The sequence below is a fragment of the Gasterosteus aculeatus genome, chromosome 20, assembly GCF_964276395.1.
Source record: "Gasterosteus aculeatus chromosome 20, fGasAcu3.hap1.1, whole genome shotgun sequence".
Taxonomy (NCBI): Eukaryota; Metazoa; Chordata; class Actinopteri; order Perciformes; family Gasterosteidae; genus Gasterosteus; species Gasterosteus aculeatus.
In genome coordinates this window covers 155074-181082 of record NC_135707.1, presented here as the reverse complement: position 1 = coordinate 181082, position 26009 = coordinate 155074, and the positions used below count along the sequence as shown (strand labels likewise).

Genomic DNA, 26009 nt, shown 5'->3' with positions numbered 1-26009 from the left:
CCCAGTGTCAGCTGGCTGCAGATACTGGCGTCCCGTGTGAGGACTTTGTCCAAGTGTGGTTCTTTGACGTAGCCATCGATGCATGTTCTCCCTTCTGGTTTGGCGGCTGCGGCGGTAACGCCAACCGCTTTAACACTGAGATTGAATGTTTCCGGACATGTGGCTCTCGCAGTAAGTCCTGACTGACAGAACGTCACCGCTTCCTGTCTCGTCTTCTCATATCGTCTTATAACATTTAATATGTTATGCTGCTTGCTACTCTTTATCTCTATCACAATTGTCAGCAACACTGGAAACAACAGAAACACGTTAAACTGTTTTTCAGTTTGAACGCAGCGGGTCAAAATAACTATAACGAGTAAACTAAACTAGAAATTCAGCATACAGAAGATTCCTCTCTAATCAATAAACACACAGTAAACATAATGCGATGCTGCTGTTGAGTTAACAGTCAACTTGTTCCAGGTCCGAACACCCAGCCGACTCCGGAGCTGCCCAGCTTTGTCTCCAAAGGTACAAACTTTGTTTTATCTCTTTGACTACAAAGGAAACAGAACTCTTCCACATAAATATTCATGGCCTGTCTTCCTGCAGGCCCCTGCCTTCTCAGCCAGGACCAAGGCAGCTGCCAGAACTACACCATGATGTGGTTCTTCGACAGCCAACAGAGGGAATGTTCTCGCTTCTGGTTCGGCGGCTGCGGCGGCAACGAGAACCGTTTCAAGACTCAGGACGAGTGTGAGAACGTCTGTGTGATGAAGAGTCGTGAGGAGGACGAGTCACAACAGTATCCATCGTCCAGGAGACACTTGGACACCATATAAAACCTTGATTCACCACTGAGGCTTTCTTTCAAACCGCCCAATAGTTTCTGTTTCACAACTTGGATTAGGCCAAGACCTGTTTTCCTCCTGAACATCTGTTCTGTTGACCCTTTGACCTCCTTTTGACCTGTCTGTTGACCCTTAGAAAGGAAATGAATGTTTGACAAATCTTAAATGTAATTAAAGATTCAGTTTATTGTAAACCGTTGTTAAACTGTACTCTTAGGATGGTCCTTCTCTCCAATTCTTAAAGTTTTAATAATGTAAGATATGAAAGCCTTATTTTGGACAATTTATTGGACCATTTTGTAGTAAATGTGTTTGTGACTCCAGAGATCCGATCAAACATGTCAGAGCTTGTTGCATCTCACGTTACATTTAATGTCAACAAATGGATCCAGCTTAGAAAATAAGAACCAGAACTTCCCTCAAGTTCCAAAGATCAAAGTGGATCTTTAGTTTATTCCATAAGCACCAAGATGACGAAGCAAAGATCATTTCTGTCTGTGTGTCGTTTATTAAACTGACTAAAAATGCTTCATGTGAGAAAAACTGCTTGTTTGTTAATGGAGAACAATTAGTTTATAAATCACTGTGTAACAATAAAACGGCAAACTAATGCATATGGGTCAATAATGAGATGTAAACAATATGAGAATAGATTTAATATTTAACAGTTTGACATGAAATCAGTCGCATGATTCATCTTCAGCAACAAAAAATGAATTTACTACAAACTTTAAAATAAAGTATTTACCGACAGAAAGACTTAACTATATATATTACAGTCCCCTCCAAAAGTATTGGAACGCTACGGCAAAATCTTTTATTTTTGTTGTTCACAGAAGACATTTGAGTTTAGGATCAAAAGATGAGTATGAGACAAGAATGTCAGCTTTTATTTCCTGGTATTCACATCTAGACGTGTTAAACAACTCACGACATCCCACCCGTTGTTTGAACACACCCATTTGTCAAGTGAGCAAAAGTATTGGAACACATGACTGACAGGTGTTGCCTTTTAGGTTGGTTGTCCAAACGTGAAATAGCTCTGCATGACTAGTCCAAGTTCAAACCCATCAGGACTGCATCTCCTGTTCAAGAGGATAAACCAACATGAAGACCAGAGCGGCCTTTGGGAGAAAAGAAGGAAAGTCGATCAGAGTCATTGGACAAACATTGGGCATAGCAAGCACAACTATTTGGAATGTCCTGAAAAAGAAAAACTACTGAGTAAGCGATGTCGAACAGGTCGGAAAACAACAGTAGTTGATGACAGAAGTATCGTGAGAGCTGTGAAGAAAACATCAGTAAGTGACCTCACACAGTGCAGAGGTGAAGGAATCACAATCCACTGTTAGAAGACGACTCAGAGAGCAGATACATAGAGGCCACACCACGAGATGCAAACCACTCAGCAGTCACAATCCGAAGGCCAGATTGGAACTTGCAAAGAAGTACAGAGATGAGCCGCAAAAGTTCTGGAACACAAGCTTATGGACCGATGAGACCAAGATGAATCTCTACCAAAGTGATGGAGAAAGAAATGATCCGAAGCATAAAAGCTCCTCTGTGAAGCAACGTCACGGCTGCTTCTGGAACCGGCTCATTGATATTTATTGATGACGTACCGGATGATGGCAGCAGCAGAATGAATTCAGAAGTGTACAGAAACATTTTGTCTGCCAATTTACGGAGAAATGCATTGAAACTGATCGGGAGGAAGTTTATCATGCAGCCGGACAACGACCCAAAGCACACTGCCAACAAAACAAAGGACTTTTAGACTGGCCAAGTCAATCACCCGACCTTCACCCAATAGAGCGTGCATTCCACCTCCTTAAGAGGAGACTGAAGGGAGAAACACCCCAGACAAACAAGAACCAAGAGACGCTGCGGTAAAAGCCTGGAACAGCCTTGTTTGGTGATGTCGACGGGTCGTTTTTGCAAGCAAGGGTTATTTACTTTAAGATTATTTGTTCCAATACTTTTGCTCACTTGACAAATGGGTGTGTTCATACAACAGGTGGGATGTCATGAGTTGTTTAACACGTCTAGATGTGAATACCAGGAAATAAAAGCTGACATTCTGAACTCTTGTCTCATACTCATCTTTTGATCCTAAACCCAAATGTCTTAAGTGAACAACAAAAATAATACTTTTGGAGGAGACTGTATATAATGTATCAGGATAGTTATAAATAATAGAGGATCATTTATGGTTTCTGTATTGAATATGCCTCCTTTAAATATGAATACAATAACAAACTGGTTAACTTTATAACAAGGTTCTGGAACAGAAGTCTAATAACAGCGTAATAATTAGAAACACAATAATTCAAACACAATGAAGAGACGTAAATAAGACATCAGACTTTATTAAAAACGACTAAACTTATTGTGAATATTTCATCTGTGGCCTGAAATGAACGGAAAGTCACTGACACTGTGTGACCTGTGACCTTTGACAGGAAGCTACCCGTGACCCATGTGTGAGGTGGGGGGTCGTCACTTCCACACCTTAACGATTCCGTCCCTGGAAGAGGTGACGATGAAGCCCTGCGTGGTCTGGAAGGTGGCGATATCAGTGATGATGTCATGGTGGCCCACAGGGAGGGATTCTGGGCCGCGGCGGGGCGAGTCCTCCACTGCGCCGCTCTTCTGTTTGCTGTGGATCTCCTGCAGAGGTCAAGGGTCAGAGAGGGGATGAAGCATTCAGATGGTAGAGGCACAATCCAACCTGGTTAACATGTTAATACAATTCAATAAAACAAAGTTAAATGAATACAGGTCAAAGTTTATGAAAATAAATAAAAGGGCAAATGAAATGTCTCTTTACATCGTACAACGTGTGTCCAATGTATAATAAAGTTCAACATCATATGATAAGGTGTAATAACTTTAAATACTGTACAATGTGCCTGTAATAATATGTAATGTATAGTAATATTTAATGATAATATTGTGTAAAAATGCTGCTAAAACACGTGCAACATGACTGAACTAAAAACTAAAAACAGGATATGTGGTTGCAGCTTCCAATCTCAAATCACTTGCATAAGCACAAATCAGACCAATCAATCAATCATCGGTGCCATATTGGGACCTATTCTTGGTACCCAACCCTAATCGCATCAGACCAAAGTGTTAATGTTCTGCTTCACTAAGAACAGAATACAACTCTAATGATATGAATAACAGGAGAAGCTCACCTGGACAACTTCAGTGCCTTCAATGATCTTCCTGCTGTAGAGGACCGAAGGACAGTGCAGCGAGTCGTTGGCTCCTCCGACCACGATGTAAGACCTCTCAGGATAGGCCAAATCCCAGAACCTGAAGACGACAACAACAGCAACCACAAAGGTCCTTGATTTTCAAAGGAACACAATCCCACCTTCCCCCATCACCCTGTGTGACTCCCCCGTCACTATTGTGGACTCCTTCCGTTTCCTGGGCTCCATCATCACCCAGGACCTCAAGTGGGAGCTGAACATCAGCTCCATCACCAAGAAGCTCAGCAGAGGTTGTTCTTCCTGAGGCAGCTGAAGAAACTCAACCTGCCAAAGACGATGATGGTCCACTTCTACACGGCCATCATGGAGTCCGTCCTCTGCTCCTCCATCACCGTCTGGTACGCTGCAGCCACAGCCAAGGACAAGGGCAGGCTGCAGCGTGTCCTCCGCTCTGCAGAGAGGGTGATCGGCTGCAATCTGCCGTCCCTGCAGGACTTTGAGACGGGCAGGACAGATTGAAGCCGACCCCTCACCATGGACTCAGGCTCTTTGAGTCCCTTCCCTCTGGCAGAAGGTTGCGGTCCATCAGGACCAAGACCTCTCACCATAGAAACAGTTTTTTCCTGTCAGCAGTTGGTCTCTTGATCCAAGACCGTGTGACCCAAATACTTCATCTCTGGAACATGCAGTGGTTTCTCTCACCATGGAGACATATGGACATAGATACATGTTTTAACATACTTATTGGTTTATATAGTTAATTATTGCTTCTATATTTTTTATCTTATTCTTATATTGCACAAAAACTCTAATTACTTTATATGTAACACATGTGGCTATAAATGGCTTCGGATTCTGATTTGTCAGAAACTAAGTCGTCCTCACGCCTCATTCATTCCTTTTCTGAATAGATGATTCATATTAAATCAATGATCAGATCCCCTGTTGACAGTTAATGAACCCTGATTGTATGAAAGCTATTGATTGTGTTTTGTGTGTAGTGTTGTTGTGGTTCAGACCTGATCCTCATGTCCGACCCGGCAGTCAGCAGCAGGGGGTTCCCATCAGCAGGACTACAATAGATCCCATGAACGCTGTGAGGGGACGGCTGCAGACACACAACTTATAAGCTTTCTGCGTTTTAAACAATCCTGCTGCTTTGGAAACAATGTTTCTTTATTAAAGCTGACTGGTGTCACACACACACACACACACACACACACACACACACACACACACACACACACACACACACACACACACCTGCATCTCGGAGAGTGGGGGCGCAGAACTCGCCCACAGGGTGAATTTACGATCTCCGGTTTCCATGTCCCACATGGACACTTCATTATTCCCCTGGACAGCTGCACACAGACAGAGAGACTTGTTATGATATACATCACATTGATTGATTATTACATCACATGTCATCTAGCCGACCCTTTTATCCAAAGCGACTTACAATAAGTGCATTTCAACCACAGGGATACAAACTCAGTAGAACAAGAACTCCATCAAATAAGCAGATTTACAACTTGCAAAAGATAAGAGCCATTAGTAGTACAGTTTAAGTCTTTTTAAATAGATGTTTATATTTATATATAATTAATTAATATATATATATAATTAATTAATATATATATATATATATATATAATTAATTAATATATATATATATATATATATAATTACATTTATAATATATGTAATATATTAATAATTCGAAATGAAACTGATGCTATCCCCTCACCTGCGATGATGGATGATTGGTAGAGTGGATGCATCAGCAGTCGTCTGATTCGTGCACGTGCAGGGTGGGAGTGGTTTGAGATGGGGAGCTGAAACCGCATATCCCAGCATGCCATAGTGCCACTGCTGGTACCTGTGGAGGAAAGAGGAAGATCTAAAACCTATGCCTAAATATATGGACTGATGGTTTTTAAATTTTTTTTAAATATTCAACCAATTTTTTTTTTGTCTTCAGAATGAGAATTGTATTTATTGTCTTTAAATACACATTAACATGAATCCAACATATTTGTAGCAAATGGAAAAATTGATGGAGAAGACGTTATCAGTCTCACAGCAGCTCTCAAGCTGGACACCGGTTCACTCACAGCTCCTTTCACGCTGATACGACATCCAGGCACCAGCCAATCAGATCCATTCATGCCGATACGACATCACAGGCACCAGCCAATCAGATCCATTCATGCCGATACGACATCACGGGCACCAGCCAATCAGATCCATTCATGCCGATACGACATCACGGGCACCAGCCAATCAGATCCATTCATGCTCACGTCTAAAGAGCCAAGCTCCAAAATAAAAGATGGAGGACCAAACTCCGTAGAATACGGGGTCCCTGCTCCATCTCGCCATTACATTACATTACATTACATTACATTACATTACAGGTCATTTTAGCAGACGCTTTTATCCAAAGCGACTTACATTACACTTTAAACCCATGGCTTTTTCACATTTTTGCCCGGGGAACAATTAGGGGTTAGGTGTCTTGCTCAGGGACACTTCTTGTCTTGCTCAGGGACATGGAACATGGGGCAGCTTGGAATCGAACCACCAACCTTGTGCTTCCCAGCACACCTTCTCTAACCCCTGCGCCACGACGACCATCAGTTTGGGGGTCCTAACCCTAACCCCCGTTGAAGAACCCTGATCTAACGGGTACATGATGCCAACCTGAACCTTAAAACCAACTAACTTGACCTTAAGACTATCGTCTGAAGAAAGACTGCCCTCACTTGAATAGCCTACCCTAAATCACAATCCCCACCATTTATTGCCAAGTATGTTGGACATACAAGGAACATGTCATGGCAGGTGGTGCATAACATTAGACAATAGTCCCCACAGACCTAGGCAGAGCCAGCACTGGTGCATGTCCACGCTGAAGGAGGTAATGAGTCCCAGGCGGAGGTCGTGCCTCAGCGTCCAGGCGTTGGAGTTGGAGCGAAGGTCCCAGCCGACCAGCGAGCCGTTGACGGTGGCGTAGGCCAGCACCGACTGGGCGCCAGAGTTGAAGTGGTGGATGTCCACCGCACAGCCGTCTTCCTGCGGGTCAAGTAACCTGAAGAGAGAGGACACGTGGTGTGACACGTCGTCGGGGCAGAGCAGAGACCTGTGGGTGTGGCTCACTTACCTTGTCTGGAAGGGCTGAACTTTGGGAGACTTGGGCGGTTTGTTTGCTTCCACTGCCAGCAGCTGGATGGATCCGTTGTCTGAAGCCACCGCCAGATAATGTGACCCCTGACAGAAGGTCAAGGTCTTCACGTGACCCCCGATACGGGAATAGGTCAAGACCGACCTGTGACAGCACACGTCAGCAATGTTAGAGTGAAGCACGAGTGAATGTGTTCACAGCCCTCAGCTTGTGGTCTCAAGTCTAGTATTTCAATAATGTGGGTTCTGGTCATGTGGTCTGTTGTTTTGGGTACCGTGGTCTTTGAGGTTGAGGTCTAGTGTTTTGATTACATGGACTCACGTCTATTGTTCACTAAAGTGGTTCTCTGGGGTTGTGGTCTAGTGTTTCAGTAAAGTGGTCTCTGGGGTTGTGGTCTAGTGTTTCAGTAAAGTGGTCTCTGCTTTTGGTGGACTGGTGTTTCAGTAACGGGGTTTCTGGTCTGATCTGTGGTCTTAAAGACTCACCTGGTGGTGGTGGTCTTTCCCTCCATCTTCTGACTGTCCCAGACCTTAACAGTTCCGTCATTGGAGGCCGTGGCGAAGATAGAGTGTTCGTCTGAGACTCTGATGCGGTTCACAGACGCTTTGTGCTCGTGGAGGTGAGCAACCAGCAGTCCTTTGGGGTGCCACCCTGAAACACGTACCACTTTGAATGAGAGCAATTACAGGATTGTCCTAAATTGGATCACATTTGACAGGTTCTCCTCTATGGAACGGGCCTGACAAGGGGACAGGTTCTCCTCTATGGAACGGGCCTGACAAGGGGACAGGTTCTCCTCTATGGAACGGGCCTGACAAGGGGACAGGTTCTCCTCTATGGAACGGGCCTGACAGGGGGACAGGTTCTCCTCTATGGAACGGGCCTGACAAGGGGACAGGTTCTCCTCTATGGAACAAGCCTGACAAGAGACAGGTTCTCCTCTATGGAACGGGCCTGACAAGGGGACAGGTTCTCCTCTATGGAACGGGCCTGACAATGGGACAGGTTCTCCTCTATGGAACAAGACTGACAAGGGGACAGCTTTCTCCTCTGTGGAACAAGCCTGACAAGGGGACAGGTTCTCCTCTATGGAACGGGCCTGACAAGAGGACAGGTTCTCCTCTATGGAACAAGACTGACAAGGGGACAGCTTTCTCCTCTGTGGAACAAGCCTGACAAGGGGACAGGTTCTCCTCTATGGAACGGGCCTGACAAGAGGACAGGTTCTCCTCTATGGAACAAGCCTGACAAGGGGACAGGTTCTCCTCTATGGAACAAGCCTGACAAGGGGACAGGTTCTCCTCTATGGAACAAGCCTGACAAGGGGACAGGTTCTCCTCTATGGAACAAGCCTGACAAGGGGACAGCTTTCTCCTCTGTGGAACAAGCCTGACAAGGGGACAGGTTCTCCTCTATGGAACGGGCCTGACAAGAGGACAGGTTCTCCTCTATGGAACAAGCCTGACAAGGGGACAGGTTCTCCTCTATGGAACAAGCCTGACAAGGGGACAGGTTCTCCTCTATGGAACAAGCCTGACAAGGGGACAGGTTCTCCTCTATGGAACAAGCCTGACAAGGGGACAGGTTCTCCTCTATGGAACAAGCCTGACAAGGGGACAGGTTCTCCTCTATGGAACAAGCCTGACAAGGGGACAGGTTCTCCTCTATGGAACGGGCCTGACAAGGGGACAGGTTCTCCTCTATGGAACGAGCCTGACAAGGGGACAGGTTCTCCTCTATGGAACGAGCCTGACAAGGGGACAGGATCTCCTCTATGGAACGGTTCTGACAAGGGGACAGGTTCTCCTCTATGGAACAAGCCTGACAAGGGGACAGGTTCTCCTCTATGGAACAAGCCTGACAAGGGGACAGGTTCTCCTCTATGGAACGGGCCTGACAAGGGGACAGGTTCTCCTCTATGGAACGGGCCTGACAAGGGGTCAGGTTCTCCTCTATGGAACGGGCCTGACAAGGGGTCAGGTTCTCCTCTATGGAACGGGCCTGACAAGGGGACAGGTTCTCCTCTATGGAACGGGCCCTACAGGTTCTCCTCTATGGAACAGGTATTCCTCGTGGAGTGTTCTGGTTCCTCCCCATGATACAGGTGAGCGAGGTTACCTGGTGGAGGAGGGCGACTCTCCCACTCTGCACTCTCCATCATCTGCTTGGCCATCCTCTCTGCGCTACACTGCTCCCTCTTCTGCTGCACCAGCTGCTGCAGCTCCACCTTGCAGGTGTTGATGCGTCGGTGGTAAGCGGGGCCGCTCGCCACAGACTGCAGGACGGGAACAGCTGGCACTGAGGCGCTTCTCAGGTTCTGACCCGCCGGCCCTTCAGCCGCCTGCGATCACAGTGGGTTTGTTAGTTACCGACTTCTGGATCCGGTTCAGGTAATCAACCAGAGCTCAAGGATCTCTTCATCAGATGGTTCTTAAATCATAAAACTCTGTGAACACGGCTACAAACGTCTACAAACACCTGTAAACGTGTATAATGACGGCCATGAACACGTGTTTGTAAACATGTCTATTAACATGCCCTAAACACGCGTGCTAACATTTTATACCACTCGTTTCCTGGAGGAACTTAAAGACAGAAGAGATACATGGTTCCTAATAGCTGCCTCCAGGAGGTTGTTGATTGTGAGAGGAACCCAAAAGCTCCAGACTGGCACTGCGTGGTGTTACCGTGGAGGGCGGTTCCTGAGACCCGAACATGCTCTTCCACTCCTCATTCATGGTGGAGTCCTGCTTGGTGTGCTTCCTCGCTGAAAGGCAAACAAACATGATGTTAAGTCTAGAAATGTCTGCTTCATGTTTAGATACGTTGAGATTGGCTCTAATGAAACAAGTTCTGCTTATTTGTACCAACTCTGGACCTCAGGGATTGAGATGTCCTAACATGTCATAGTCAGAGGTCCTTCAGGATCAGTGACATTATGAACCCCTTCGATTAGACTGTACATACCAGCAGATGCTGACGAGCTGATCATCAATCATCTGCAGAACATACAGGGCTTCATGCCCACCTCCATCACCACCCGGCCCCCCCTGTGGCATCGCTGGGCCGACTATTCCCTGCTCCACAGATCACGTTACATCTAAAGGTTAAAGCTGGGAATCACTGACTGATATTTATACTACATGGTTTCCATCTTCTTTCCTCATTTAATCTCTTCAGTCAGTCTAACTTTGTTTTAGGTGTCCTGTCCATCATGACGAGCCGCGGATCAATAGCACGCGGCTGATATTAAAAGTCCCACAAGGCAGTTTGACCCCACAGCGCTCTACTCAACACCTGCCTCACTCGCTCGCAGACGAAGCCGCTTTAGAGCGCCAGACAAAAGCAAAACGTCTTTACAGTACCTTTAAAAGTGGAACCAAAAATCTCAGGAAGAAAAAGAAGAGACGTCTGGAGGAAGATCCTACAAAATATTTTAAAATCTCTGACTTAGTCGAGAAACTGTTGTTGTGTCACTGTCACTGTCTCACACACACACACACACACACACACACACACACACACACACACACACACACACACACACACACACACACACACACACACAGGGGTTAGCCTAAATTAGCCAAAATTTCCCCAAAAGCCACAAAATGTTTTCTTGGGTTGTATTGAACACCATTAGCAATATATTAGTGAAATATATAGTATATAAAAAGGTATAAATACAAACCCAATTCCAAAGTGTACAAATTGTGAATAAAAAAGGAATGCAATAATTTACAAATCTCATAAATTTATATTTTATTCACAATAGAATCTAGACAACATCAAATGTTGAAAGTGAAACATTTTGAAATGTCATGCCAAATATTGGCTCATTTTGGATTTCATGAGAGCTACACATTCCAAAAAAGTTGGGACAGTTAGCAATAAGAGGTCGGAAAAGTGAAATGTACATATACGGAACTTATTAGGTCAATTGGCAACATGCTTGGGTATAAAAAGACTCTCAGAGTGGCAGCGTCTCTCAGAAGTCAAGATGGGCAGAGGATCAATTCCCCAAATACTGCGGCAGAAAATAGTGGAGCAATATCAGAAAGGAGTCTGAAGTTATCATCATCTATAGTGCACATCATCATCAAAAGATCCAGAGGATCTGGAACAATCTTCGTACGTAAGAGTGAAGGCCGGAAAACCATACCGGACGCTCTCAATCACATACAGGAATGCTACTGTAATGGAAATCACTACATGGGCTCAGGAATACTTCCAGAAAACATTGTCGGTGAACACAATCCACCGTTACCGGCTAAAACTCTATAGGTCAAAAAGGAAGCATATCCAAACACGATCCAGAAGCACAGGCGTTTTCTCTGGGCCAGGGCTCGTTTCAAATGGACTGTGGCAAAGTGGAAAACTGTTCTGTGATCAGAGAAATCAAAATTTGAAGTTATTTTTGGAAAACTAGGACGCCGTGTCATCCGGACTAAAGAGGACAAGGACAAGCCAAGTTGTTGTCAGCGCTCAGTTCAGAAGCCTGCATCTGTGAACTGTCTCTATACGGTCTCACACACTGTCCCACGGACTGTCTCTATACGGTCTCACACACTGTCTCTATACGGTCCCACGGACTGTCTCTATACGGTCTCACACACTGTCCCACGGACTGTCTCTATACGGTCTCACACACTGTCCCACAGACTGTCTCTATACGGTCTCACACACTGTCTCTATACGGTCTCACACACTGTCCCACGGACTGTCTCTATACGGTCTCACACACTGTCCCACACACTGTCTCTATACGGTCTCACACACTGTCCCACGGACTGTCTCTATACGGTCTCACACACTGTCTCTATACGGTCTCACACACTGTCCCACGGACTGTCTCTATACGGTCTCACACACTGTCCCACGGACTGTCTCTATACGGTCTCACACACTGTCTCTATACGGTCCCACGGACTGTCTCTATACGGTCTCACACACTGTCTCTATACGGTCTCACACACTGTCTCTATACGGTCTCACACACTGTCTCTATACGGTCTCACACACTGTCCCACGGACTGTCTCTATACGGTCTCACACACTGTCCCACGGACTGTCTCTATACGGTCTCACACACTGTCCCACGGACTGTCTCTATACGGTCTCACACACTGTCCCACGGACTGTCTCTATACGGTCTCACACACTGTCTCTATACGGTCTCACACACTGTCTCTATACGGTCTCACACACTGTCCCACGGACTGACTCTATACGGTCTCACACACTGTCCCACGGACTGTCTCTATACGGTCTCACACACTGTCCCACGGACTGTCTCTATACGGTCTCACACACTGTCTCTATACGGTCTCACACACTGTCTCTATACGGTCTCACACACTGTCCCACGGACTGACTCTCATACTGTCTCATGTCTCTCAGTGTCAGACACACTGTCTCTCATACTGTCTCATGTCTCAGTGTCAGACACACTGTCTCTCATACTGTCTCATGTCTCACAGTGTCAGACACACTGTCTCTCATACGGTCTCATGTCTCAGTGTCAGACACACTGTCTCTCATACTGTCTCACGTCTCAGTGTCAGACACACTGTCTCTCATACGGTCTCATGTCTCACAGTGTCAGACACACTGTCTCTCATACTGTCTCATGTCTCAGTGTCAGACACACCGTCTCTCATACTGTCTCATGTCTCAGTGTCAGACACACCGTCTCTCATACTGTCTCATGTCTCAGTGTCAGACACACTGTCTCTCATACTGTCTCATGTCTCAGTGTCAGACACACTGTCTCTCATACTGTCTCATGTCTCACAGTGTCAGACACACTGTCTCTCATACTGTCTCATGTCTCAGTGTCAGACACACCGTCTCTCATACTGTCTCATGTCTCAGTGTCAGACACACCGTCTCTCATACTGTCTCATGTCTCAGTGTCAGACACACTGTCTCTCATACTGTCTCATGTCTCAGTGTCAGACACACTGTCTCTCATACTGTCTCATGTCTCAGTGTCAGACACACCATCTCTCATACTGTCTCATGTCTCAGTGTCAGACACACCGTCTCTCATACTGTCTCATGTCTCAGTGTCAGACACACCGTCTCTCATACTGTCTCATGTCTCAGTGTCAGACACACTGTCTCTCATACTGTCTCATGTCTCAGTGTCAGACACACTGTCTCTCATACTGTCTCATGTCTCAGTGTCAGACACACCGTCTCTCATACTGTCTCATGTCTCAGTGTCAGACACACCGTCTCTCATACTGTCTCATGTCTCAGTGTCAGACACACCGTCTCTCATACTGTCTCATGTCTCAGTGTCAGACACACTGTCTCTCATACTGTCTCATGTCTCAGTGTCAGACACACTGTCTCTCATACTGTCTCATGTCTCAGTGTCAGACACACTCTCTCATACTGTCTCATGCCTCAGTGTCAGACACACTGTCTCTCATACTGTCTCATGTCTCAGTGTCAGACACACTGTCTCTCATACTGTCTCATGTCTCAGTGTCAGACACACTGTCTCTCATACTGTCTCATGTCTCAGTGTCAGACACACTGTCTCTCATACTGTCTCATGTCTCAGTGTCAGACACACTGTCTCTCACACTGTCTCATGTCACACAGTGTCAGACACACTGTCTCTCATACTGTCTCATGTCTCAGTGTCAGACACGCTGTCTCTATACGGTCTCATGTCTCACACGCTGTCTCTCATACTGTCTCATGTCTCAGTGTCAGACACACTGTCTCTCATACTGTCTGTACGGTGTTGCGATGCAGAGAACATCTGGAAAGCAGCTGCATGTCGTGCTCTTGATAAAGTTCTGTTGGTTTATTTGTTGCTTAATAAACTTCTGAATGTTCCACATTTCACTGCTTCAATTGATCAAATGTCTGATGATGAACAATAGTTGTGTGCTGATTATCTCTACACACACATAATTAACTAGTTCTATGTGGTCATTACACACGTATGATACATAAGATGATACATAGATTCATTCGTATCAATCTGGTTCTTTGGGCTTGTTTTCATCTACATAGATGATTATTCTCATTGATGATGATCATCATGAAGCCTCCTGCCAGCAGACACATTTAAATATAATGTGATTGATTAGAGTGACGAGGCCCTTAAATGAGCGTCACATTTGACCAACACGCGTAACGTTACCTTGTGTGATACTTTGTGGGGCTCACAGGGGGGCCGTCTCAGTTTTGATTATATGATTCAAGTCGACGTGGCGCAGGGGTACAGGGGGTACAGAGGGTGCGCTGGGAACCGCAAGGTTGGTGGTTCAAGTCCCGGCTGCCCCATGCCAAAGTGTCCCCGAGCAAGACGCCTAACCCCTAATTGCTCCCCGGGCAAAATGTAAAAAGCCACGGGTTAGAAATGTAATGCAAGTCTCTTTGGATAAAAGCATCAGCTAAATGACTTGTAATGTAATGATTCATTTTATATCGCACAATATCACACATTTGCCTCAGAGGGCTTTACAGTCTGCACACATACGTTCAATTCATCCGACAGAAATGATTCAAATACACATATTATCTCCTCATATGCGTTCATGATCATCTCGAGAGAGCCTGATGTCAATCATCTCAGTAATCTGAGCTGGATAATCAGACATTTGATGGACTTAGTTGAACCACGTACGAGGAACAAGGCCCAGATCTTTCACCCATAGAAAACATTTGCCGCATCATAAAGAGGAAGATGCGACAAAGAAGACCTAAGACACTTGAGCAACTAGAAGCCTGATAGACAAGAATGGGACAACGTTCCTATTACTAAACTCTCCTCCGTCCCCAGACGTTTGCAGACTGTTAGAAGAGGGGATGCCACACAGTGGTAAACATGGCCATGTCACAACTTTTGTGAGATGTGTTGATGCCATGGACTTTAAAATCAACTTATTTTTCCCCTAAAATGATACCTTTTCTCAGTTTAAACATTTGATATGACATCTATGTTGTATTGTGAATAGAATATTGAGATTTTAAACTTCCACATCATTGCATTCTTTTTTTTTATTCACAATCATCCGAACTTTTTTGGAATCGGGTTTGTGTGTCCAAATGGGCCAGAATTTCTATTTTGGAAACCTTGCCTGAACTCTCTGAACTGAAGCTTCTCTAGATTTGTTCTGCTTCATGTGTGTCCATCCAGGCAAATCGGTGGATCCAAATGTTAGAAAAGACCGATACGTTGTAACTTCTTCTCCAAAATAATGTTGTGTGTGTGTATACAGGTGTCTGAGTGTGTATATGTGTCAGTGTTCCTCACCCCTCTTGTCCTCCAGCTCCACCTTGGCCTTCACGAGGTCCACTTGGCGCCCGGTGATGCCGAGTGTTGCCAGGTCAATAAACCCACTGTGAGCCTCCCCCCCCAGGTGACCCTGCTCCCCCATGGTGGCTTTGGCCTTGTTGGACTTCAGCATGAAGTCTTTGAGGGCCAGCAGCTGGTCCTCCTCTGCCTCCGTCATGCCCTGATCAGCAGAGGGGAGAGGGCGGAGTCAACAAGGAGACCTTCATGCCTCCAGTAAACATCTACTCTGACCTCATCACCTCAGAGACCTTCTGGACTTTCATGTCTTCACACTATAAAGTATTACATGTAGTACCAGTTGTAGTCATGACTACATGTTCAGCTAAGCGACACAACACACAACCGACCTTGTGCCCCCATCGAACTTTTGCTGAGATGATGTAATTTGTCCTCCTGCTTCAACGAACTATCAACTAACTAATTGTATTAAGTTTCATCTTTCTCAACTAAACATTAGACAGTGTGCTTCTTTCTCAGAAATCACTCCCCTCAAACTGTGAAAGACCCTCTCTTTCTCTCAGGAACCACTCGTATAAATCACCTGACAAACCCGTCTGTACGTGTCAGTATAGGATTTATTATGCTTATAAAACTCTGGTTGGGATGCCCTTTGGTCCTTCTGAGCAGAAGCCCATTAAATATACATTTGTCTTTTATTCAGTCAAACTTCCCATCAGTCACCAGTCCGTTTGTGGATGACACCACCCTCATTGGACTGATCTCTGGTGGGGACGAGTCCCCCTAGTCTGACCATCTGGTGCAATCTGCCGTCCCTGCAGGACTTGTTCGCTTCCAGGTCTCTGAAGCAGCTAAAAAGATGGTGGCCGACCCCTCTCACCCCGGACAAAACCTGTTTGTGCCCCTTCCATGTGGCAGGAGGCTGAGGTCCATCAGGACTAAGACCTCCCGCCACACCAACAGTTTCTTCCCGTCGGCAGTCGGGCTCATCAACAGAGCCGGTCCCCCACTGACTGACTCTGACATTCCACCGGTCACTTTCTTCACACGTCACTTTCTGTTCGCTGGTGCACTTTATTTTAAACTTTTTTTTAACCTACCCATAGCATTATAATTTATTCCTCTTGCACTGCACCAACCGCCAAGTCAAATTCCTTGTATGTCTGACATATTATGGCAACAAATGTTTCCCGATTCCTGATTCTGAAAGCGGAGGCGGGACTTAGGCAGCGCAAACACTGACAGGGGAAGGGATGCGTGAACCCACTGACTTATGAAGTGTTCTTTTCAACAAGTCCAAATGGACTTCGTTACGAAGCCTCAATCTTCAGCTCCGGTGTGGGAACATTTAAGGCTGCTGCGTGTTTCTGCGTCTGCGTGTCGACGCACTGGTTTCACTTCCTGGTTGTAAAGTCTTGCGTGTGTTGCAGAGCGATTCACCTCCAGAACAACAGGTGGAGTAACGTGGAGAACCGAGCCGCTCAGCCGCGGAGCGCGTCGCCGGCGGTTGAAGCCCCCAAGTCAAACCTCCCTGGCTGCCGCGGCGCACTTATCCGCTGGATGGTTTTCTGGAACCCGACGCCCGATGCTTCGCCCGCTCAGTGTCCCGAGCACTTATTATTTATTTTTTTAGGATATATTTTTTCACGTTACGATTCTAATCTAAGTATTCTGACGAATAAAACGTTCTTTGTTCTTTGAAAGAGCGTACTTGTATTACTATGCTATTATATTGTTATTATATCATTATATTGTCTGAAAATTACAACAATATCGCTTATTTATCGCAAATAATGTTGGTGCAATAATCGCACAACCCAAATTTGATATGGTGACGGCCCCACCCTGAAAGGAGCTAGAAAGATAAAAAGTCTGAGTTCCCATTGACCAAATACTCCATCCGTGGAACACAGTGGTTTTCTCTCACCGTGGAAACACATGTACATACATGCATACGTGTTTGTGTCGGGGGAGAATTTGTGCAGTGTGGGTCTCCCAGGAATGTGACCTTTGAGGTGGGCCTGTGACCCAGAGCAGGGTGAGATAAGGGTTGTCCTGACTGATCTTTCAAAATGTGGTTGATTGACTGGGTCCCACTAGGGGAGGGCCGCGGTGTCTCCCCTGCCTTGTCTGAATTCCTCTTGACCCTCCCTGAAGTGTATAAAACCTCCTGTTCTCCCCAGAAACTTGGTCAGATCTTCCTGCCCCTTTGTAGTCATTTGACTTCTGTCTGTACTTACGACTTGTGATTTCTGTATTTTTCTATATTCTAGTTAGTAATAAATACTTAATGACAAAGCAAGTTCAAGATACTTTTGATTTCTCACAAGAGCTGAATCCACAATTTTCCACCACAGTTTTAACATACTTATCTCATCTTGTTGATATTGTTTTCACTTTTGCTTGTATATTTTTATTTTATTATATCACACCAATCATCAAGACAAATTCCTCTATGTGTAACATATGTGGCAATAAATGGCTTCTAATTCTGATTCTGATGTATTCGTACCTCTAAACTGAAGTGTACTACTAGCTCCTACCTGTGAGAGCAGCTTCTTCAGTAGCTGAGCAATGGCTGGGTCATCGGGAGTGAAGCATTCTGGGATTGATCCCATGCGCTTCTTCTGCCTCAGCAACAGATGACGGAAGAGACTGGAGATGTCTTTAGAGCGAAGGGCGTAGTCAAAGATGGAGCGACTCACCGGCTCCTTCAGCACGCTGAGCAGGACCAGCTCCTTGTCAATCTAGGGGAGGGACAGAGGACAATTGAGGGACAGCGGGACAGTTGAGGTTGATGGAGGACAGGTAAGGGTGACAATGTGATGATGATGAAGGGGTTTTGGAGGAGGAGGACTCACCTGGATGATGGGCTGGGTGATGAAGGCGTTGAGGTGGGGCATCAGCTTGCAGTAGACGTCGGCCACGTTGAGGTGCTGAGCGATGACGGTGATGAAGCCCACCGCCCCGTATCGGATCCACAGGTTGGGGTGACACAAGAACGGAGCTACGACAACACAGACAGGACAAAGGTCCACGCGTTACCTCTTGTGAGGGTCCATCCCGAGGGGACCTTCAGCAGGGGGTCACACAAGCAGCAGGTGAGCTTACCGATGTCACTGACAAACTCGTAGATATGAGGTTTCTGCAGAAGACCCAGCTGACACATACAGGTGAGAGAGTTCAGAGCTTTGTAGATGACAAACTCCTCGGTGTCACTCAAACCCTGCTGGAGGAGGGGCTTCAGGATGGAGGAGCTCTGCCAGCCCACGTAAGCAGCTACACCTTCAGGAAAGAAACAGATCCTCCTTCACCTGGTAGAGAACAGAGTACTTGACCTTCTCCGATCTCCTCTTACCCACGATGCTGTCGAAAAAGGCCCCCCGTAGGTGCCAGTCGTTCTTGTCGTTGAGGAAGGTGATCATGTGAGACAGAAGCACGTCGTTGGCTTTCTGCCGGCCGAAGAAGACGCAGAGTCTGGTGATTCCGTTCTCCATCAGCGACTGTTTGACTATGTTCTCCGAGTCGCTCAGCAGCGTCACCACCTTCTGCTGCACCATCTCGTGCAGAGCCTGCAGCTCTATAGAGGTGCAGCGTCTTGGTGTCAGAGATGAACGCTATCCATGTGTCAGCTATTCTGCATGTGTTTCTTTCCTGTACCTGAGTCGTAGTTCTCGTTTGGGTGGAGGATCTCCTCCACGTCCTCTCCGATCAGGTCCTGCTGCTCTGTGTTCACATTGTTCTCCTGAACCAACTCCAGGAAACGCAGCGCACACTCCGCCAGATGGGCGATGTTCTCTGAGCATCACAATGGACACAAGAACACAGGATCATCTATACAGCATATTAGGGCAGCCAATAAATTAAAACAAATGAACTATGTTAGTTTTTTTTCTAAATACTAAATCTTATAGAACTAATGCCGGGCGGCACGGTGGTGTGGTTGTTAGCACGTAGCGTGTTCTCCCCGTGTCTGCGTGGGTTCTCTCCGCGTTCTCCAGAAGTGGTCCTCTGCAGGTAGATCTTGCGATGGAAGTAGCCTAGCAGCTAGCTTAGCCTAGCAGTCCTAAAGTGGTCCGTTTGCACTCGCCCCCCTTCTGTTTGACACGCGGAGGAATTCCTCTGCTCTCTCCATCTTCAGCTACCGTTTCGCTCTCTGCATCTAACTGACTGCAGCACGTGGCCTTCAGGGGTCAAGGGTCAACGCACCCCAGAAGAAACAAAGCTGCGTTATATTTTATTGCATTAATCTCAACCACATTAATCATATAGATTAACGAGTTAACTTTGAAAGCCCTGATATGTATGTACAGTGTGGCATCACACAGGGCAAGATGGCTGCTACTTCCCCTGTAAGGGGCAGCAGGTCAGCTTGGTCAACTCGCATGCACTGCTCCCACCTAGCTGGCCGTAAGGACCGCCTGTGACCTTACAGTGTATGTAAAGAAGCCTGTCTGAATTGTAGACTTAGTTTGCTGGAGGGGCCACAGGGTGGTCTTCTGCTGCTGTAGCCCGTCTTCTCCCAGGTTCCACGTGTTGTGCGTTCACAGATGCTTATTTGACTTCCTGTTGCCTTTCTATCATGTGGAACCAGTCTGCCGGTTCTCCTCCGACCTCTCACACCCCCTGCTGCTCACTGGGTACCTTCTCTTAGGCCTTCACAAAGAGAGTGACGTGTACCTGTAACTTGCACACTTTTTACTCTGTTAAGGGAGACGTTAACCATTCATCTAAAAACTAACTCACGCCTGGATGTCTCATACGTCCAGGTGTGCTACACACTTTACTCTGCACACCTGCATAGGCCAGCCTGACGATGGTGGCGTCGTCCTGTGCGAGGTGGGCAATGCCCGGCAGGATGTACTCTGGGTAGATGTTCACGTCGTTCCTCGGTACCTCCTTGATCAGCGCCAGTACTTTGGTCAGTGTTCTCACGGCCTGAGCGCGCATGCGGGGCACCGGGTCATTGCAAAAGTGCAGCAGGAAAGGTGTGATGCGGTCCAGCAGGACATCCACGGCCAGTCGCGGCGCCAGGTGCAGGACCAGCTCCAACGCCGCCAGCTTGGAGTCGCAGGAGTGCAGCGTCTGCAGGCAGGAGGTGATGACGGACACTAGGACCATGAGGCCCTGTTCCTCCCTGGAGCTCGGCGCCCCATGGCTACCATCCAGAGAGGAGGAGGAGCCTGGGGGGAGACAGGTGTTTAACATAGACAACAAGGATCTCACCGGTGGGCCATCAGAAGTACGCTCACCTCCTCGCAGGTTGAGCAGGATGTTGTCCAGGTCTTTGCGGATCACGAGCACCCGCTCGTCTGCGGACTGGAAGGTCTCTTTAGCAAACTGAGCCATGTATGGCTGCAGGAAGGTGTAGAAGATGTCAGGGAAGGCTTTCCCTCTCTGCTGCCTCAGGTACTCTTCAGCTGTCAGACGCTTCTCTGGTTCCCTCTGCACCATCTGAGCCACCTGAGGGAGAGATGACCATGCTGTTATTTGGACCGGAGTCTGTAGACCCTCGCAGCTATAGATCATCTGGAGCTGTAGAACCTTCGTGTAACAAGATCATATGTGGTAGTAGGGCTTCACAGTATACCGGTTGTAGTTTCTTCAGGCCGTAGCGGAGCGTAATCGTTGAGTTGACGCGTGTTCCTATTTGTTTGGTCACATATCTCACACCGCTTCGCTCAGTTTGTGAAAGCCAACTGTCTTTATTTATGCAATATTCCCGAAATACAGCTTCCTTTCTTCGGTGAGTATCACCGTACCACTATACAAACGAGGATGTCACAATATTATCATATACACGGTCACAAGACTGTGCGGCTCCGCTGCGCCACTGTCGTTTACCAACCACCGCAAAACCAGTCATCACGTACGACTGGTGACGTCAGTCCGCAGCACGAGAAGCTGGGAAACACGTCTCAGCCTCTCGGACCATCAGCACCGGTTCCCCCCAAGGCTGCGTTCTTTCCCCTCTGCTCTTCTCCCTGTACACCAACAGCTGCACCTCCAGTCACCAGTCCGTCAAGCTCCTGAAGTTTGCGGATGACACCACCCTCATTGGACTGATCTCTGGTGGGGACGAGTCCGCCTACAGGTGGAGTCTGACCATCTGGTGTCGTGGTGCAGCCAGAACAACCTGGAGCTCAACGCTCTAAAGACAGTGGAGATGGTTGTGGATTTCAGGAGCAACAGAGCCCCACCCTCCCCCATCACCCTGTGTGACTCCCCCGTCACTATTGTGGATTCCTTCCGTTTCCTGGGCTCCATCATCACCCAGGACCTCAAGTGGGAGCTGAACATCAGCTCCATCACCAAGAAGGCTCAGCAGAGGTTGTTCTTCCTGAAGCAGCTGAAGAAATTCAACCTGCCAAAGACGATGATGGTCCACTTCTACACGGCCATCATGGAGTCCATCCTCTGCTCCTCCATCACCGTCTGGTACGCTGCAGCCACAGCCAAGGACAAGGGCAGGCTGCAGCGTGTCCTCCGCTCTGCAGAGAGGCTGATCGGCTGCAATCTGCCGTCCCTGCAGGACACGCTGCAGCCACAGCCAAGGACAAGGGCAGGCTGCAGCGTGTCCTCCGCCTGTCATTTCTCACTCGTCACTTTGTTACTTGTTCAATAGTTTATTTTTTAACTTTTTAAATATTTTTAGTTTTTAACTTTAACTTTACTCTCTTGTTTTATACTAACCCATAGCCTTATTCTACTAAGCCATTGCATTAGCATTTTACTTTATTTTATTACTTGTGCACTGCTGTCTTGTTGTCTATTGTTTCACTGTCTACTGTCACGCACCAACCGCCAAGACAAATTCCTTGTATGTTTGACATATTTTGGCAAAAAAATGTTTCCTGATTCCTGATTCCTGTTCGCCTTCCAAAAATAGACACAGCTTTGTAATGGGCCTGTGCAAAACTCTAGTCTTTGTCTTTAAGATTTGCGTACGATATGAATTTCTCATGTACCGTTCATACCGGTGTTACGTCATAACAATTGACGTTGCTGACGTGGCCAGAATTTATTTCTACACGTCATCACGGAGCGCCAAGTGGTCGGAGCTACTTGTCTTACGTGTGTTGAAATTGAGTCATGGTTATAACACGATGAATAAAGCACAACAAACACTCTGTTAACAGGGTGAAACACCACAACACAACAGCTTGTGACACATAAACTATTTGTAACACCAATAATTGTACATTTATAAAAATGACCCCGAGAACTGCATGCTGGGTAAAGCTCACAACAAGAAGTAACTCTGTTGCTACATGAAAACATGGAAAAAAGCGATACAGAAGGACACCAGAGATGCACCAACACAACTTGTGCCCAAGACAGGAGCTCAGCCTGTTTGGGGGGTTTTGGTTTTGGAAAATCCGACGTAAGTTACGTTAGATCAGAGAACGATTTATTGCAAAGTCTGTCTGCCTCTAGTGGCAACACTAGCAGCCACAACGAGCTAACACGCTAACCAGCTAACACGCTGGCCAGTAGGAGCGAGTTGGGGAACAGCTGTTCGGGTAGGCGGTCCTTTTCCTGGGTCAATCAATGAATGTGTTTACTTGAAAACGCAATACCGTCAGAATCTTTCTAAATACCGTGATATGGATTTTTGGCCATACCGTGCAGCCCTACGTGGTAGACCGATCTTAAATCCATATGCCCGCATGAAGTAATCTTGTTCAGACTGACCCCAAACCAGTTCCTCCGAGAAGAGATTCATGCAACAATGATAAAGATAAACGGTTACCAGCTCTCGGACGCTCAGGTCTTCGATCTTCAGGAGGACCTGCTCTGTCAGAAAGTGTCCTTTACGATAGGCCAGCAGCTGCGACAGATCGAAGAGAGGAACGCCCTCAGTGAAGAGCTCAGCTATCACGCAGCCTGAAAGCCAAGAGAAAGAGGCCTTCAGATACACCCAGAAACTAGAGAGAGACATTCATCCCACATCCGGACCGATCTGGGATCTACCTGCAGAGAAGATGTCCATTGCAGCTCTCAGCTCCCCTCGGCTCCTCTGGTTGTTATTGGTCAGGTCCACCAGCGGTGTGTTCTGGTCGTTCTCGGCAGTGAACATGCTCCCGTCCACAAACCTCTCGGGGGCAATGTAGCACGTCCTGCGCCGGGACGTATCGAAGAAGTAGTTGAAGTCGGCAGGATTGTCTTCGGGCAGAAAGGTGGGCTTGAAGCTGGCGAAGTCAGTGAGCAGCACCCAATTCCAGCTGGTGACCATCACATTCTCCGTCTTGATGTCGCCGTGGCGGACACCAGCCTTGTGCGCCTGGTCCACAGCGTTGAGGATCTGGAAGGCCAGCCAGCGCTTCTCCACGTTGTTGAGGAAGGGCCGAGTGCTGATGCGGTCGTACAAGTTGTCCCGCACGTACTGGCGGAACAAGATGGCCGCCTTCTCCGTCAGCGAGGTCTTCTGGAAGGGCAGGCAGTTCTGGCAGGAGTGCAGCCGGATCTTTAGCTCCTCCAGCTCCTGCTTGTAGCTGGTCAGGGGCAGCGAGGGGTCCTGGATGGCGAACACCTTGACCACGACGAGGCCCTCGCGGTGTTTGGCACGGGCCACCTTGAAGAAGCGGGTGCTGCCCAAGCTCTTGTCATACTCGTGGTCGTGGATGTCTGAGAAGTAGCTGTCCACAGACAGGATCTGAGAGGGGGCAATGCCCGCCAGCTGGTTCCCCATTACGCCTCCACACCAGACTGTGGAGAGGTTACCGTGAAGGTCAGCCAAAGGGAAAAAGAACTGAGGTTACACTATCGGTCTGATGGTTACTAAGCTTTATCCAGAATGTATAGAAGAAGTTACAGATAAGATCAAATAACTTTGTAGAAATGTAACTAGAGATCTATGTAGACATGTAACTATGTAAACATTTATACAGTGTTTCCCCATCTTATTATTTTGATTCATAATGGATTATTTTAATAAAAATCATTTTTATTTATAGTCTAAAAAAATTATATTATTAAAGATTAGATTATTTTATTAAAACATGGATATTATAATTTTTAGTTATAGATTCTCTTAATAATGACCACACGTGGAAAAATAATGTATTATTATTATTATAAAAACATGGCTATTATAAGTATTATCTTATATCATTTTAATATAACATGGATTTCATTATTGATCTTTATTATAGATTAATAAAACATGAAGTAAACCAGTCACATGACTCATGACGAGTTTGTTAGTGCTAATGTAGCATGCTAGCCAACCATTGTCATCGCCCAAATTAAGCTATTTTAGTTAGCAAAACTTCGCTCTATCGTTCACGTTGAAACTATTTAAAACGCAGGGTACGTTTTTTACCGGCAGCAGTTGACAGGACCTCTGTTGTGGTTGTTGTTGTTGTTGTTGTTGTTAAGAGTAATGACAGTGTGTGTGCTTTGGCAGGCTAACGGCTGCTAACGGCTGCTAACGCAAACAAAGTCCCGCCCGTCTTCATGTCGTGTCTCGGTGCGCGTTCTCCTCCCGCCGTCCGGTGTCTCCGTCCTCCGGTCAACGGATCGTAGCCGTGAATGTTAACCGTTACAGCAACAACAGTCGGACTCACTCGGTTAGCATCGCAGTGGTCGTCAGACGCTGTTGTGCATCCGGGTCACACCGGAAATACGTAACTCGTTATTTTTCCCTTGCTGGCCAACCTCTATTTATGCATGACGGTCCCTTTATTTATAAGACTGTGTAAATATTAGCTACAAGTAGAGAAAGTATTGTATCTGTCTGTGGCCATAACAGGAAGTTAGATTGGTGGACTTTCAAAATGAACCTTTTTCTGAACTTGTTTACACTGACAGGTATCTAATATCATATATTGGATGGAAGATATAAAACGTTACGGAGATAAACATTTAATTAAAGGGTGTTGTATTACATCACACTGCATTAGGTTTATAAAGGTTATATGCTGAATTGTATGAATAATATGTCCGTATTATGTTAAACTTGCCATTTTGTTACCGTTTGCATTGTCGACCTCCCACCGCCTGGGGGCGCAGAGCGCTGTTTCTGATATATAATCAGCAGGTTTATCTGCCACAGGTTGGTGTTTGGGAAGCAAACAGTTTTTTTGAGCGTGACGTGAAGAACACAGGAAAATGTGTGGGATAGTTTAATGGTGTATGTGTAACCCCCGTGGGGATGTCTTCTGATTTCCCTGTATTTGTTGTGCTGGAGCTGTTAACCTCTGTAAAATACGCTGTAAAATACAACGGACACAAAAGGAAATTGTGGACCTTCTTTTAATCCTCCATTTCTCTGCACAACATACATAGACAGTGATCGTATAGTTTTAGGACAGAACTTGACTACACAAGCAATAAAAAACGGACATTGTTACAGACAATAAACATATCACTAACTTGGCAACTTTAAACAAAGACAACGGACATCTAAAATAATAAAGCTAGCTAAACCATACATGAAATAAGTAAACATTTTCCACGGACATAAAAAAAAACACGTTACC

At 46.4% G+C, this 26009-nt stretch overlaps 2 protein-coding genes across 9 annotated transcripts in view; one reads left to right on the top strand and one right to left on the bottom strand.

Moving 5' to 3' along the window:
• col6a4a (collagen, type VI, alpha 4a) overlaps positions 1-1443 on the top strand; it is a 35278-nt gene extending 33835 nt beyond the window's left edge. For 3 of the 4 annotated variants that reach the window (XM_040164968.2, XM_040164966.2, XM_078094191.1), the window contains 3 exons: positions 1-171; positions 466-513; positions 595-1443. In XM_040164968.2, the coding sequence (XP_040020902.2) occupies positions 1-171; positions 466-513; positions 595-824 (449 nt within the window). In that variant the 3' untranslated portion in view covers positions 825-1443. The remainder of the gene's footprint in view (positions 172-465; positions 514-594) is intronic. The other variant, XM_040164967.2, reaches the window with a different exon arrangement.
• A 28-nt stretch (positions 1444-1471) lies between these two features.
• Positions 1472-25188, bottom strand: pik3r4 (phosphoinositide-3-kinase, regulatory subunit 4). Of its 5 annotated transcripts, none has more exons than XM_040164971.2 (21): positions 25095-25188; positions 23500-24234; positions 23279-23412; positions 20778-20988; positions 20322-20708; positions 19186-19323; positions 18884-19105; positions 18637-18810; positions 18387-18532; positions 18069-18272; positions 15526-15727; positions 9932-10011; positions 9363-9585; positions 7730-7895; positions 7224-7388; positions 6940-7151; positions 5808-5939; positions 5321-5421; positions 5077-5165; positions 4037-4157; positions 1472-3503 (listed from the first exon to the last, which is right to left on the bottom strand). In XM_040164971.2, exons 2-21 carry the CDS (start codon positions 24215-24217, stop codon positions 3333-3335), a joined length of 3996 nt encoding a protein of 1331 aa, XP_040020905.1. In that variant the 5' UTR covers positions 24218-24234; positions 25095-25188; the 3' UTR covers positions 1472-3332. The 5 variants fall into 5 exon arrangements, with proteins under 5 accessions (XP_040020905.1, XP_040020904.1, XP_077950319.1 ...); XM_040164970.2 differs by having other exon boundaries at positions 24851-25180; XM_078094193.1 differs by having other exon boundaries at positions 20322-20988; positions 24851-25161.
• Positions 25189-26009: the final 821 nt, after the last annotated feature.